The 13,951-nt window shown below is 34.6% G+C and overlaps 1 protein-coding gene and 1 non-coding gene across 4 annotated transcripts in view; both read right to left on the reverse strand.

Moving 5' to 3' along the window:
- KPNA4 (karyopherin subunit alpha 4) overlaps positions 1 to 13,951 on the reverse strand; it is a 67,962-nt gene that overhangs the window by 2,914 nt on the left and 51,097 nt on the right. For all 3 annotated transcript variants that reach the window (XM_047875446.1, XM_047875445.1, XM_047875447.1), the window contains 5 exons: positions 12,088 to 12,216; positions 10,580 to 10,684; positions 6,387 to 6,458; positions 5,005 to 5,167; positions 2,383 to 2,477 (listed from right to left, as the gene is read on the reverse strand). In XM_047875446.1, coding sequence (XP_047731402.1) covers positions 2,383 to 2,477; positions 5,005 to 5,167; positions 6,387 to 6,458; positions 10,580 to 10,684; positions 12,088 to 12,216 — 564 coding nt within the window. The remainder of the gene's footprint in view (positions 1 to 2,382; positions 2,478 to 5,004; positions 5,168 to 6,386; positions 6,459 to 10,579; positions 10,685 to 12,087; positions 12,217 to 13,951) is intronic.
- Positions 11,538 to 11,877, reverse strand: LOC125175904 (small Cajal body-specific RNA 7). Its single transcript, XR_007156063.1, has one exon. It is a non-coding gene; the product is annotated as a small Cajal body-specific RNA 7 (non-coding RNA).

Raw genomic sequence — 13,951 nt, forward strand, 5'->3', positions numbered from 1 at the left:
TTATTCTTTTCACAATGTAAGAGAGTAACAAATAACTTCATGTTGAGGTATTAGAAATCATAAGGTCTTGTGTGTATCTATTTGCAAATTAGGACTTCCAAAAATCCAATTCTAAGACATGTGATACAAGATACCCTTAAGAGAGTATGTTTTTCTGGATTTTAGTTCTGATTTATTTAAATGGCATTACATTCTAAACAGAACTTAGCTTGATCATCTGTAGGTAAACAGTCTATAAATTTTTTTTCCAGTATTGTTTTTGTCAGGTTAATGTTCAAACCATATATACTTAACAAAATGTTTCATTAACACTGAATTTTTTTTTTTTTTTGATAATGTGGAAAGGTTGGGGGTATTATGACTTATTCTTTGAAAAGTTGAGAATCATCAAAAAAAAATCCACTGGTGGCTGTATCTAATTAAAATTTTCTTTTCTTAAAAATTTTATTTATTTTTTTAATTTATTATTTTTAATATTTATTTATTTTTGGGAGACAGAGAGACAGAGTGCAAGCAGGGGAGGGGCAGAGAGAGGGAGACACAGAATCTGAAGCAGGCTCCAGGCTCCAAGCTGTCAGCACAGAGCTCGACATGGGGCTGGAACCCATGAAGTGCGGGATCATGATCTAGGCCGAAGTCAGATGCCTAACCGACTGAGCCACTCAGGTGCTCCTAATTAAAATTTTTAAAGGAATAACTGCTTTTAGGTTTATTTTTCCAAAGAGGCAATACTGAAAATAAGTTAATACTTTAATTTCAACTACCACATACTGACAAAATGAAGATACTTTTGTATACTACACCTTACATTATACAGTAACTTAACTTTCTTAATGATTTATTGTTTCCATTTTATCTATCCTCATATTTATTTTTGGTCACCTACTCAAAATAATAGTGACAATATCTTTAAGTATGGGTTAACTAATTCCTGTCATAAACATTATAGAATATACTAGTGTCACTGCTTTGTTTACAAACATGTTATGCTATTAACTATAAGGATGTCAAGTGAAAATAAATTCTGACTTGTTCAGTGTTAAAAAAAAAAAAATCCTTATCATAACTCAATAGCAAAAAGACAACCCAATTAAAAAATGGGCAAAAGACCTGAGCAGACATTTCTCCAAAAGAAATATAAAAGGTACACACATACATGAAAAGATGCTCAATATCACCGTAATTAGGGTAATGCAAATTAAAACCACAATGAGATATTACCTCACAGACGTTAAAATAGCCATCACAAAAAAGACAAGAGTTAACAAATGCTGGTGTGGATATGGAAAAAGGGAAACCTTGTGCATTGTTGGTGGGACTGTAAACTGGTACAGCCACTATGGAAAACAATATGGAGGATTCCCTCCCCCCAAAATTAAAAATAAAACTACCATATGATTCAGCAATTCCACTTCTAGGAATATATTCAAAGAAAACAAAAACACTAACTCAAAAAGACATCTCCACCCCCATGTTCATAGCACATTATCTACAACAGCCAAGGCATGGAAATAATCTAAATGTCCATCAACAGATGACGGGAAAAAGAAAATGTGGTATATATACACAACAAAGTATTATTCAGACTAAAAGGAAACCCTGCTATTTGCAGCAACATGTATCAACACTGAGGGAATTTAATGCTAAGTTAAATAAATCAGACAGTGAAAGACAAATACCGTATGCTCTAACTTATATGTGGAATCTAACAAAACAAAAAACAAGCTCATAGGAAAGATCAAACTTGTGGTTACCATAGGTGGGGGGAGGAGGAAGAAAAAAGTGGAGGAAGGTAGTTAAAAGGTACAAACTTCCAGTTATTAGATTAAAAAAAAAACAACAAAGATACTTTACAAGCAAACCTTTCAGCATCACTGCAAAATAAGAACATTTCATTCTATTTTTAACTATTAATGTCAGTAAGTTTGTAAAAAAATAAATAAAAATTCCTTATCTTTTTTTGCCCTTAGAACTAGTACTACATTTTAATGCCCTGAGGGACTTAAAAAATTTTTATTTTTCTTTATTTTTTTTCTTGAAGGAGAGAGAGACAGAGCATGAGTGGGGGAGGAGCAGAGAGAGAGGGAGACACAGAATTTGAAGCAGGCTCCAGAGTCTATGCTGTCAGCACAGAGCCCAATGCGGGCTCAAACCCACGAACCCCAAGTTCATGACCTGAGCCGAAGTCGGACGCTCAACCGACTGAGCCACCCAGGCGCCCCTGAGGGACTTCAAAATACTAAAATATTTATGTTTCTGGAGGTGACCTTACTACTACATACTTAATTCCATTCCAAAAAAATATACACATGTATGACCTTACTATATTTCTAGATTTATGTTTATACATAAAACTAAGAAAACTATAAAATTATTAAATACATCATCTGAAGAGAAGAACTGGTCAATGATCTCATAGGCCAACTTGTAGATGTCTTCATTTTCATGATTTTGAAGCTGTTCAATTTTCTCCAGTCCTGAAAGAAATTTTATGAAGTGAAACAACGGTAATATTTAAAATTCAGTAACAACAACAACAAAAAATTACATTACTCTTGGGACCACATAATCTCAACTTTTGGATTGCAAATCTGTGATTTTTAAGGAATCTATTCTAAAGGTGAATCTTAAAAATAAAAAGGTTTTATGCACAAAGATGCAGCATATTTATCTTAAAAAGTTAACAACTTGAGTGTTTAAACGCATGTAAATGTTTAAGCAAGCAAAGGGGCACCTCTATTCAGAATACTACATAACCAATGTTTATAAGGAATAACAACATGGACTGCTTTTGTTTGTTACAAGTTAAAAGCAGATTCTCTCTACTTTCTAGCCTCTGTCAAGTTTTTATAATGACCATGTATAAAAACAATGAAAATACTGGTGATTAATAAATATGAATGTTAAGACATCTGTTAACCATTATAGAAAAATGATCAAGATGAACTACAGTATTTAAGGAGAATCTTCCCTATAAACATTAATGAGTTTTTTAAATCACAGGCAGAAAAGAATATATAAAAAGTGATATGCAAATTGGATCTTGTTTTGTTTGACAGGAGTAATAATTTTAAGGCTTCTGAAATAAAGTGAAATTGCCCTTTCATGAGTGTTCTTCCTTTAATGCTTACAAGGGAGAAATTGTTACGGGCTCATTTCTCACTCTACACACACCTTGTGGGCCTGCACTTCCAAGTGAAAAGAATTTAGCTAGGAGGCCTGGCTAGCTCAGTCAGTACAGCATGTGACTCTTGACCCCAGGGTTGTGGGTTCAAGCCTCATGTTGAGTATGGGGATTGCTTATGTATAAAAGCTTAAAAAATAAATAAAATCTGAAAAAAATTTAGCTACTAAGATAGGTGAGGACCTGCAAATCTACAACTTCATTTCTTTTCTGAGCTTTAGATGCATAGAATTAAAACACCTGTATGATAATTCCACCAGACGTTTCATGGGTACTTGAAACTTAAAATGTCCAAAACACAATTTGTTATTTGCCTCTCCTCAATTGAATTGTTCGATCTACTGTATTCTTACTTGGTGATAACAAACAATGTGAAATCTGAGGGAAAGCCCAAGTACCCCTTTCCCTCCATACTCTATCATCAAATCTCAAAACCTCAAAGTCTATCCATTTCTTGATGTCATCATTTATTATGGCCCAACCGCTGTATACTTTCCTAACTGGCTTCCTGCCTCTTGTCTCCAAAGGTCCCAATCTCCCTGCTATCCATGCTCTATTTAAATGTACCAATCCCCCAGGTAAAATCTTTCAATGGCTTGTAATACCCTGGGGCAGAATCCAATGGAGAAGCTTAAAAATACAGATTCCTGGCCTTAAGTCTAGTGATGGAGGCAAGGTTCTGATCTACATTTTAATTTTAATATATAAAAATACAACTTTTAATAATTACAATGTTTACATGGTAAAAAAAAAGTAGTAAAAAAATTTTTAACTATGTTTAATTTTTCTGGTACTCAACTTCCTAATTAGGTTCCCTAACACTATTCTCCCTCTTCCGTTTCTAACTTGATAGTTAGGCATTATTTTTCTGTTGCTCTAATTGTCACGTTAGTAACTTTAAACATGCTTTTCTTATTAAATTGACTTTCAAGCCTCTGAACTCCACACCAAGCAAACTGAAGATTTGGTTCTCCTACTCTTATAGTTACTTCTCCTTTCATTTACTTCTCCACTTGTCAGAAATCCCTTTCCTTTTATGCTCATCCACGTTGGTAACATTTACATTTTGTTCCACGGCTACACTTGAGACTTCCATGTTCTATCTAAATGGCAATTCTAAGAGTTGAAAGCTAAGACATGCTGTTTACCTTCTGGGTGGCTCTGGCACACAGTCACGTTTGGGAACCACTGACCTATAGAATAAAGAATGTGCTGTGCTACAGAGCTTCTGTAAGACTGCAGACGCCTGGTGATTGGCTGTATCTACAGCCTCATCTTTAAGCAGCCATCTACCCCGTACTTTGTGATTCAGCAACAGTGAACTACTTATTATTTGCTGAATGCTAGGTCTCACCTCAGACTTTGCTCATGGTGTTATCTCTGCCTGGAACACCTTTCATCCCTTTTTACTTTATTAATCCTTATTCATCTCTCAAAATCCAGCTCAGGTGTCACTTCCTGCTTCTTCCAGGATGGATAGGGTATTTCATTTTGTTGTACATTTCTATTAGGGTAATTAGCACATTAAATCAGTTCATATTTATCTCCATGACTAGACTACATGCCTTGAGGGCAAGGGCTGTGTCTTGTTTACCACTGTTTTCCCAGTACCTTAGCACAGTGCCTGTTCAATGCATGGCAGCAATTCAATTACCTAAGCATATGCAAGAAGCTGAGCAGGACTGTACATATAGAATATAGTATTTACTTTATTCTGTTACTTGATTATCTGAGAAAAATACAGAAGTGCTACATTAGTCAGAAAATAAAAGTAGTTACAAAAAGAACATTAAAATGTGAAATAATAGCCTATAACTTACCTCCACATTCTTCTATAAGATTGGCTATGGTTTCTGCCTCATCTTCGGCCATTTTTAATATATTACTTAGTCCATCAAGTACTACTTGCACAACTTGTGCATCTTTTACAGTCAGCAAGTTGCAAAAAGGTGGAATAACATTTTGTTGGATTAGATAGGCCACCTGAAGAATAAAAACACCATGACATAATAAGTGAACTTTGTGTACCAAATGATCTCACTGAAATAATTTTGACTTTAAAATTTTGAGTAGGAAACATGACCTCATCTTTCAGGTTATGTTAGACTACATTAGACTATCTTATGACTTTATTGTTAGATGGTTTTATTATTAGATTCCTTCTCTTTTAAATGTAGTGTTTACTTTTCTTGAACTTAGAAAAAAAGTGAAAATGAAGGAATCACTCAGCTTCATATGAAACATATGCCATAAAGAGTACTTTCTTCAAAGATCCTTTCCTCCCCTTTAAGATTAAGAAATAATGAAATCTGTTAAAAGGCTGGATTTTTTTAAAGCTACAATTGTTCGTTGTTGGAGTATTCAATGTGAGAGTGCTACAACATTTAGTGCCCTCATAGCCACCTTCAATTCACTATTCAATTGGTTCAATTCAATTTTCATAATATTTTTCAATCATTTTATATTTTGTTATGCTGTTATTACCATGTACTATTACTTATATTCTGCTCTGGATTCCTTGCTCACCACCAGTCTACAGCTCACTTGTGACAATTACCAGCTTATTGTGTATCAGCTCTAAATTCACCCTTTTTACCTATCTATAAAATTTATCTGAAACCTTTAAAACTCATTTTATTCTTCTAGTTTGGCACAATGTTAACCTCTGTCACCCACACAACTCTAGAATGAGTGCCTCTTTAAATTTTACAACCTAGGCACCTCACATTCCTTTCCCTAATTTCTAGTCTCAGCTTTTTGGTTTTGGTTAGTTCCCTGCCTTCCTTGCTTTGTCTGCTGCTGATAAATTTTTCTTGTTGTTTGCTTTCTTTTTATCGTTGATGTTCACTTGTTAGGAGAATCTGTGAAGTTGTTTCAGTCTGCCCTATTAACCTAAAAAGTCCTATTTTTCCCTAATACTGTTTAAAAATAAAAAACCAAAATCTTGACTACATGTGCTTTGATCTTACCATGGATTAGAAAATTCTTAGAGGCTAAGATGGTATAAAGAGAACACTTCTCATCTATGAAATATAACTAAAGGAAGTCAAGGTGACACTTTTATATGGGGCGAAAAAAATTACAGAATGCCTGTTACCTTGCTATTATTTTAAATTAGGATTTAACTGAAATCTAAATCTTAGAATTATCTGTACTGTTTTATTTTTACCAGTTTTGAGAAATAAATAAGAGCTGAACTTACTTGATCTTTCCTCCCACTAATTGTTAAGTTACTTATGGCCCAAGCAGCTTCTTTCTGAGTGCCAAAATCCCCCTGTAAAATCAAAGGATACAAACTTCAATTTAGGATATTGGGAAAAAATGTTGTCTGAAATTATTTTCAACTGTTTATTTCCCCAGGTTTTCCTCTAGCCTTTCTATATGCATATATAACTATTAAAAGAACGTTTTAATGTCTATTTCTGAGAGAGAGAGAGTACATGCACAAGCAGGGGAGGGGCAGAGAGAGAAGGGTACAGAGGATCCAAAGCAGGCTCCAATGCTGACAGCAGAGGAGCCAATGAGGGGCTTGAACTCATGAACCAGGAGATCATGAATTGAGCCAAAGGCGGGTGCTTAAGTGACTGAGCCACCCAGGTGCCCCCATCATTTTCATTTAAGAAAAGCTTTTCAACTCAATTTGCCCTAAACAAATGTAGACTCCCTTTTGCAGTCTCTCCTAGCAACAAACTGACTTGATTTTACTGTTCCATTAGATTAAATGAAGTCAATGATAAAAGCAGGGGAATGTGCATTTCACTTTAATCAAATAAATGTCAAGTTAAATTATCCTTTTAAACATAGTTTTAAAAATGATAATGTCCACCATTAAAATATATTTAAAAATCATTTAACAAGTCATACATATGATTTAGCAATATACTTAGTAATACTTAATAATATGAAGTTCTCATAGGTGAGAACCTTTGAGAATTTACCAAGAAAATAATTTAAAACCAAGTAATACTATGTATCTTTCTATATATATATTGTATTAGAAGCACACACTAGTCAAAAAGTAAAAGCCACTAAAATTCTCAACAGTGAAATAACTAATTACAATAAATCTAAATGGAATAATAACCAGTTATTAAACATAAAGAAGACTAGCGGGGCAGCCAGGTGGCTCATTTGGTTATGCGTCTGACTTCGGCTCAGGTCATGATCTTGCAGTTCCTAAGTTCCAGCCACTTGTGAGTTTGAGCCCCTATTGGGTTCTGCGCTGACAGCTCAGAGCCTAGAGCCTGCTTCAGATTCTGTGTCTCTCTTTCTCTGCCCCTCTGCCACTTAAACTCTGTCTCTCTCTTTCTCAAAAATAAACGTTAAAAAAAAAAAAAAAAGACTAGCAATCTGGAAAAATGCTTGTAATTAAGAAAAAACTTATGTAAATATGAGGAATAAAAATTAAAGTTGCAGTGGGCATCTATTTTTATACATCAGACCGATAAAATCCAAATATCTGTCAGTGGTAGGAGTGTAAAACAGTACAATCTTTACAGACAGGGATGAATATTACACAACAAAATTTAATTATATGTCTATCTGTAATTCTAGTATTCCCTAGTAAAATGCTGAAAAAAAAAAACCCTTAATCTTAGAAACATCTCAAATATTATAAAATAGTTAAGGTGATTGAACACATTATAGTACATCCATATAATGGAGTATCATACATAGGTATAAAAAAGGATTAAAGAAGCTCTCTATATAATGCTATGGGAATGATCTCTGGGATACACATTTTTTAATAAAAAAAAGCAATACCAGCTGTGTAAGAAAGGGTGGGAATAAGCAAATACATAAGCATTTGCTGATATTTAAAAAGAAACAATAGAATAACCCAAAAACTAATAAAGATGATTACCTGTAAAGGAAGGAAGAGTATGTGAAAGAAATGGAAATTAGATCTTTGTGTATGTACTTTTAAAATAAGGCATACATTTTTTACCTGGAAACTATATAACCATTTGCTTTATATAACCAAAAAAACCCTAAACAAAGAAAAGTAACAATCCAGTGAAGAAATGGGCAAAAAACATGAACAGATGATTTTCCAAAAACATACAAATAGATAACAAGACACATGAAAAGATGCTCATCATCACTCATCATCAGGGAAATACAAATTAGAACCACAATGAGATATTGCCTCACATCTGTCAGAATGGCTAAAATTAACAACTCAGGAAACAATAGATGTTGTCAAGGATGTGGATAAAGAGGAACACTTTTGCACTGCTGGTGGGAATGCAAACTGGTGCAGTCACTCTGGAAAACAGTACGGAGATTCCTCAAAAAATTAAAAATAGAACTACCCTACGACCCAGCAATTGCACTACTAGGAATTTATCCAAAGGATACAAGAATAGCGATTTGAAGGGGCACATGCACCCCAGTGTTTATAGCAGCACTATCAACAATAGCCAAAGTATGGAAAGAGCACAAATGTCCAGTGCTTGACAAATGGATAAAGATGTGGCATATATATACAATGGAGTATTACTTGGCTATCAAAAAGAATGAGATCTTGCCATTTGCAAGAACACAGATGGAACTAGAGTTTATTATGCTAAGCAAAATAAGTCAGGTTTTTAAGTACATCATTGATGGAAAATATCCTAAAGACAAAAAACCGTCAAGGAAATCTTAAAAGTGGAGTAGTCATGTTGTTAGTGGCAATGTGATTTTGTTATTTTGATAAATTTTATATATCTCAATATATATTGCAATCTTTTTATAAAGATTCCAGCATAAAAGAGATAAAAATATAAAATCGAAGAGAAAATAAAAACATTGTTTACCCTAAATACCCAGTAACAGCTGATAGTTTTCCTTCATTCATGATTCGTTTCTTATGAATTCTCATGTTCACAAAAATACTATATATTTTCTACTTTTTTTTTTTTTAAAGTAGGCTTGACGCCCAATGTAGGGCTTAAACTCACAACCCTCATATCAAGAATCGCATGCTCCACTGACTGAACCACTCAGGCACCCCTATCTTCTACTTAAAAACATCAACAACAACAAAGAAACACCCCTGATCACCTATTTCGTTCACTCAGGCCTAAAAACAATGACAACTTCATAACAATGGTCATCTTTAGGACCTGAACTATGGTCCTTAAATACTATCTGCTACCTAAAAGGGCATCCTGGAGAGTCTACATCAGAAAATACACAAAATAAGCTTGAGAATGTCATATTCAAAGGGTAGGAAGCTCTCATAAACTACTGAGGAGATGTAAAAAAGACACAGGCACTAAATTTAAGAGGTTCCCATTGGTCAGGGACAATTTGAGTGTTAAAAAAAATAACTACAAAATATAAATTCGTAATTTCCTAAGGACACTAAAAACTCCACCTTAGTCAACTTTTGACGTTGTTAGGGAACCATGTTATTCTAAAAACTGAGTGATAATGAGAATTTATCTTGTCTTTCTCATATGAAACATATTTTAGAGTAAACCAATAGCTGATAGTTTCTTATTGAAAAATCACAGGTAATACATAAAGAATGATAGAATTAGAATGTCACCATTTTGCAGTTCCTTGTAAAATAAGGGATCCATGCAATGATCATCAATGACTGATTACCTAAAAACCCCTAGGCAAAAGATTGGTGGATAGGTTTATAACAATCAATTGCAGTAGGCTGAGAACACCTGAGCTCACTCATCAATCTGAACAGGAGATCTAGGACATCTGGAGATACAGGACAAACAGTATGTGTCTTCTGATGTGAATCATTAGGAAATACAGAGTAGTGCATTAAGCCTTGCCTAAAAGACTGAACCTGATCTACCAGTCTACAGGAAACTAAGCCTTTACTATCAGCTTGTAGAAAATATGGAGGGAAAGAAGACAGAGGTATCTTCTTTAATTACAGATCAGTGTTCAGAAAAAAACCCTCATGCTGTGACTGTGGTCTCTTTCCCAAACATTAAAGTAAGTATGAGAGATGATATAGCATCCAATTAAATAGCACACTTACTTGCTGTTTGATTTTGGGCAAATTTATTGGTCTATACCATAGTTTGGAGCTACAGTATTAAATGAAGTAATATATGTAGAGTGATGAGAATATGTAAGCATTTATAATCAGTAATAATTATGACCATGAACATTATCATCAGTAGTAATAATAATGTGTTTTTAATAAATCCCAGGACGATGGTAATTTTGGTAAAAGAATGATACAGAAGAAGGGTCAGGGGTTCCTAAAAAATGTCTTTTATATATAAAAATCAATGGGTTCAAAGTTTTCATGTTAATACTACTTAACTATACTATTCATGCCGCTGTACAGGTTCTAATTAAACAAACAGAAGAGTGTATTTGTTAAATTTAAACCCTTTTCTTCTTACCCAGATGCATGCAAGAGGATTTTCTTACCTTATCCAAAAGATGTATTATCATTGGTACAAGATTGGCATCAATTACTGCTTGAACCTGCTGCTGATTTCCTGCAGTTATGTTAGAGAGGAACCACACTGCTTCCTGCAGAACAAGACTCCGTCAATATTTCTCATTAAAAATTAAAATCTGAATCTGACCTAAATTCAGTATGTTTGCTACAATGTCCAAATGATTTTATTATGGACTGAGTTCCATAATAAAAATTTTAGGAATCTCAACTCCTCTATCCCCTCCTATATTTTCTTTGGACAAATTGTTTATGGCCCTGATCCAAGTCATAATGAACTAACCCTTCTGAAGAATTCTTAAGCAATGTTCCCAAACATAGGACTCGAAAGAAGCTTGGCTGAACAAATACTAAGGAACTGATGAGCTGTAATACAGATACAAATTCTGAAACTACTGTAAATGAGACTCAGCATCCCCCTCACATAATGTGCTTTATTCTCTATTCTATTGTGATCGAGAGTGCTCGCCAAAGTTGGGAAATCTCAATTATCCATGATGATGGAGACACAAAAGCTGAAAGAGTGGGTTGTTTTAGTATACTTATTTGTAAGTCATTCACTGTGCTATTTCTCTCAAGAGCTAACGTGGCACCAAATGTTTGATTGCTTCATTGGCCCACCTTAATGATCTTTGTGTGCTACCCTTTACACTACAGTGCTGCTACTTTTGCCAAGATGATGGTAGTCAGGTGTTTCACAAGTTAATACATAATAAATACATACTAAAACCAGTCAGCATGAAATAAGACACAAAATATCTACCTACCTACCCTACATAGGATATTATAAAAATTATGGTAATTTATCAAACTTAATAAATTTATTATATTTATCAATGTAAAGGGAAACATTTTCTCTGTTAAAAATAAAAAAAACAAGTTTTACTCCACAAACTATTAGTATTAGCTAGTGTGAGGTAGGCTCTTTTGGATCAGATCACAGGGCCATGTTTGATGAACCTGTTAGAGATTTTAGGGTGCTAGGCTACTTAGGTGAGCTGTTCTTGGGTTATAATCATCGGCAACGTTGTAATCAACAACCCATGTATTTTTACAACAGCCTCAGATGCACTCCAATATCAGCATCACCAGTCAGTGCCCCCTTTCAATAGCCTCCATGAGTGCACGCACACATACACACACAAATGGCACACACACACACACTCTATTATCTATAAAATATTAAGCTTAATTACTTAACTTACATATCAAAAGTTTCCAATCACACAACATTCAACACCCAATTATCTCTATTTCATCATTTCCAAGAGAGCCAAATCTGCACTGTTTACTATCGGTTTTATATACAGAAAATCATAAAGATCCATGATATAAAGAGAAAAATATGGTATCTTCTCTGGATATCTAGCTGATGGTTTATATTAGTAATCATTATAGATACTTCTGAATCCCTAATTTTATAAATGAAAACTGCTGATACTTTATACATTATTAAGTAGTATTTAAAAATACTTACTTTATTAATTTTCTCTTTGGGATGTGTCAGAAGTGCTGGGAAGTGTGAAAGAGCATCACAGTTCAAAACTACTTGTGTTTGCTCATCAGTTCCAGTAACAATGTTGCCCACAGCTCTAAGTGCGGCAGTCTGCAACAAAAGATTTAATGAGATGTTCTATTATGAAAGATACATTCTTTCATTCACACCAACTATGCTTTTTGAGCAAGTTGTGTCTGATACAGATTTAGGAACAGAGGAGTGATTAGGACAGCCAGGATTAGGGAGTTTACATTCTTGTAGAAGACAGTCAACAAACAAATAAGGATAATTTTGGATAGTAAATTAGGGCCATAAAGACAGGAAGACAGTACTTTATATTTTTGATTCAGTGTTTCAATAAATTACAAAACAAAAACACAGTGCTCTTCTGAAGGAAAGTTGCTTACTACGAGATTTCAGTATTGTACGAATTTGAATTATCAATTATCTTTCTGTTGTTGCATTACACCATTTTCTGTCAAGTTACAGTTTTCTCGGGGGGGGGGCAGGAGGAGCTAATTTTAATATTTACAAGACAAATGACTCCGTTTTCAACCCTCAATTGAGATATAATTCATATTAACATAAAATTTACCCTTTCACAATGTACAATTCAGTGGTTCTTACACATTCAGAGTTGTACAACCATAATACAGAATTCCAGAACATTTTTGTCACACCAAAAAGGAGTATCTGTACCCACTGGTAGTCACTCTCATTTCCCTCACCCCCCAAGGGTTCCTGACAGCCACTATAGTATGCCTGAGACATCTCTGTTGATTTGCCTATTTCAGACATTTCATATAATTAGAATCGACAGTGGGTGGCCTTTCTGGTCTGACTTCCTTCACTTAACATCATACTTTCAAGGTCCATTCATATTGTAGCATGTATCGACGCCTCATTCCTCTTCATGGCCAAATAATATTCCACTGTATGGATATGTCATACCACCATTTCCACCTTTTATTTAACCATGCATTAGCTGATGAACATTTGGATTGTTTTCACCGTTTGGCTATGGCAAATAATACTGCCATAAGCATTTGTGTGCAAGTTTTTGGGTGAACAGGTGTTTTCAGTTCTCTTGGGCATCTACCAGTGAATGGAAAATGCTGGGTCATATGGTAACTCTATATCTAACTTTTTGAGGTACTATTCAAACCGTATTCCAAAGAGGCTGTACCATTTTACGTTTTTATAGCAGGGTATATGGATTCCACTTTCTCTACATCCTTGATGAAACTTGTGACTGTCTTTTTGATTATACCACCCTGGTGCATACAAAGTGGTATTTCATTGCAGTTGTTTTGTTTTTTTTTTAAGGTTTATTTTTGAGATAAAGAGAGCACAAGCGGGTGGTGGGGACGACAGAGGATCCAAAGCAGGCTCTGCGCTAACAGCAGTGAGCCTGATGTGGGGCTCCAACTCACGAACCATGAGGTCATGACCTGAGCAGAAGTCGGACACTCAACTGACTGAGCCACCCGGGTGCCCCTTCATTGCAGCTTTGATTTACATTTCCTTCATAACTAATAATGTTGAACATCTTCTCATGTGCTTATTGATCACTTGTAGATCTTTCTGAATAACTATTTAAATGTTCAATGTTTAATGGGGTTATTTGTCTTTTTATTGTTGAGTTGTATAAGTTCTTTATGTATTTTAGATAGAAGTCACTTTTCAGATATATGATTTGCGAATATTCCTTTCCATTCTTTGGGTTGTCTTTTCATTTCTTGATGCTGTCCTTAGAAGCAGAAGTTTTTAATTTTGGGGCGCCTGGGTAGCTCAGTCAGTTGAGTGTCCAACTTCAACTCAGGTCATGATCTCGCAGTTTGTG

This window comes from Prionailurus viverrinus, chromosome C2 (assembly GCF_022837055.1).
Source record: "Prionailurus viverrinus isolate Anna chromosome C2, UM_Priviv_1.0, whole genome shotgun sequence".
Lineage (NCBI taxonomy): Eukaryota > Metazoa > Chordata > Mammalia > Carnivora > Felidae > Prionailurus > Prionailurus viverrinus.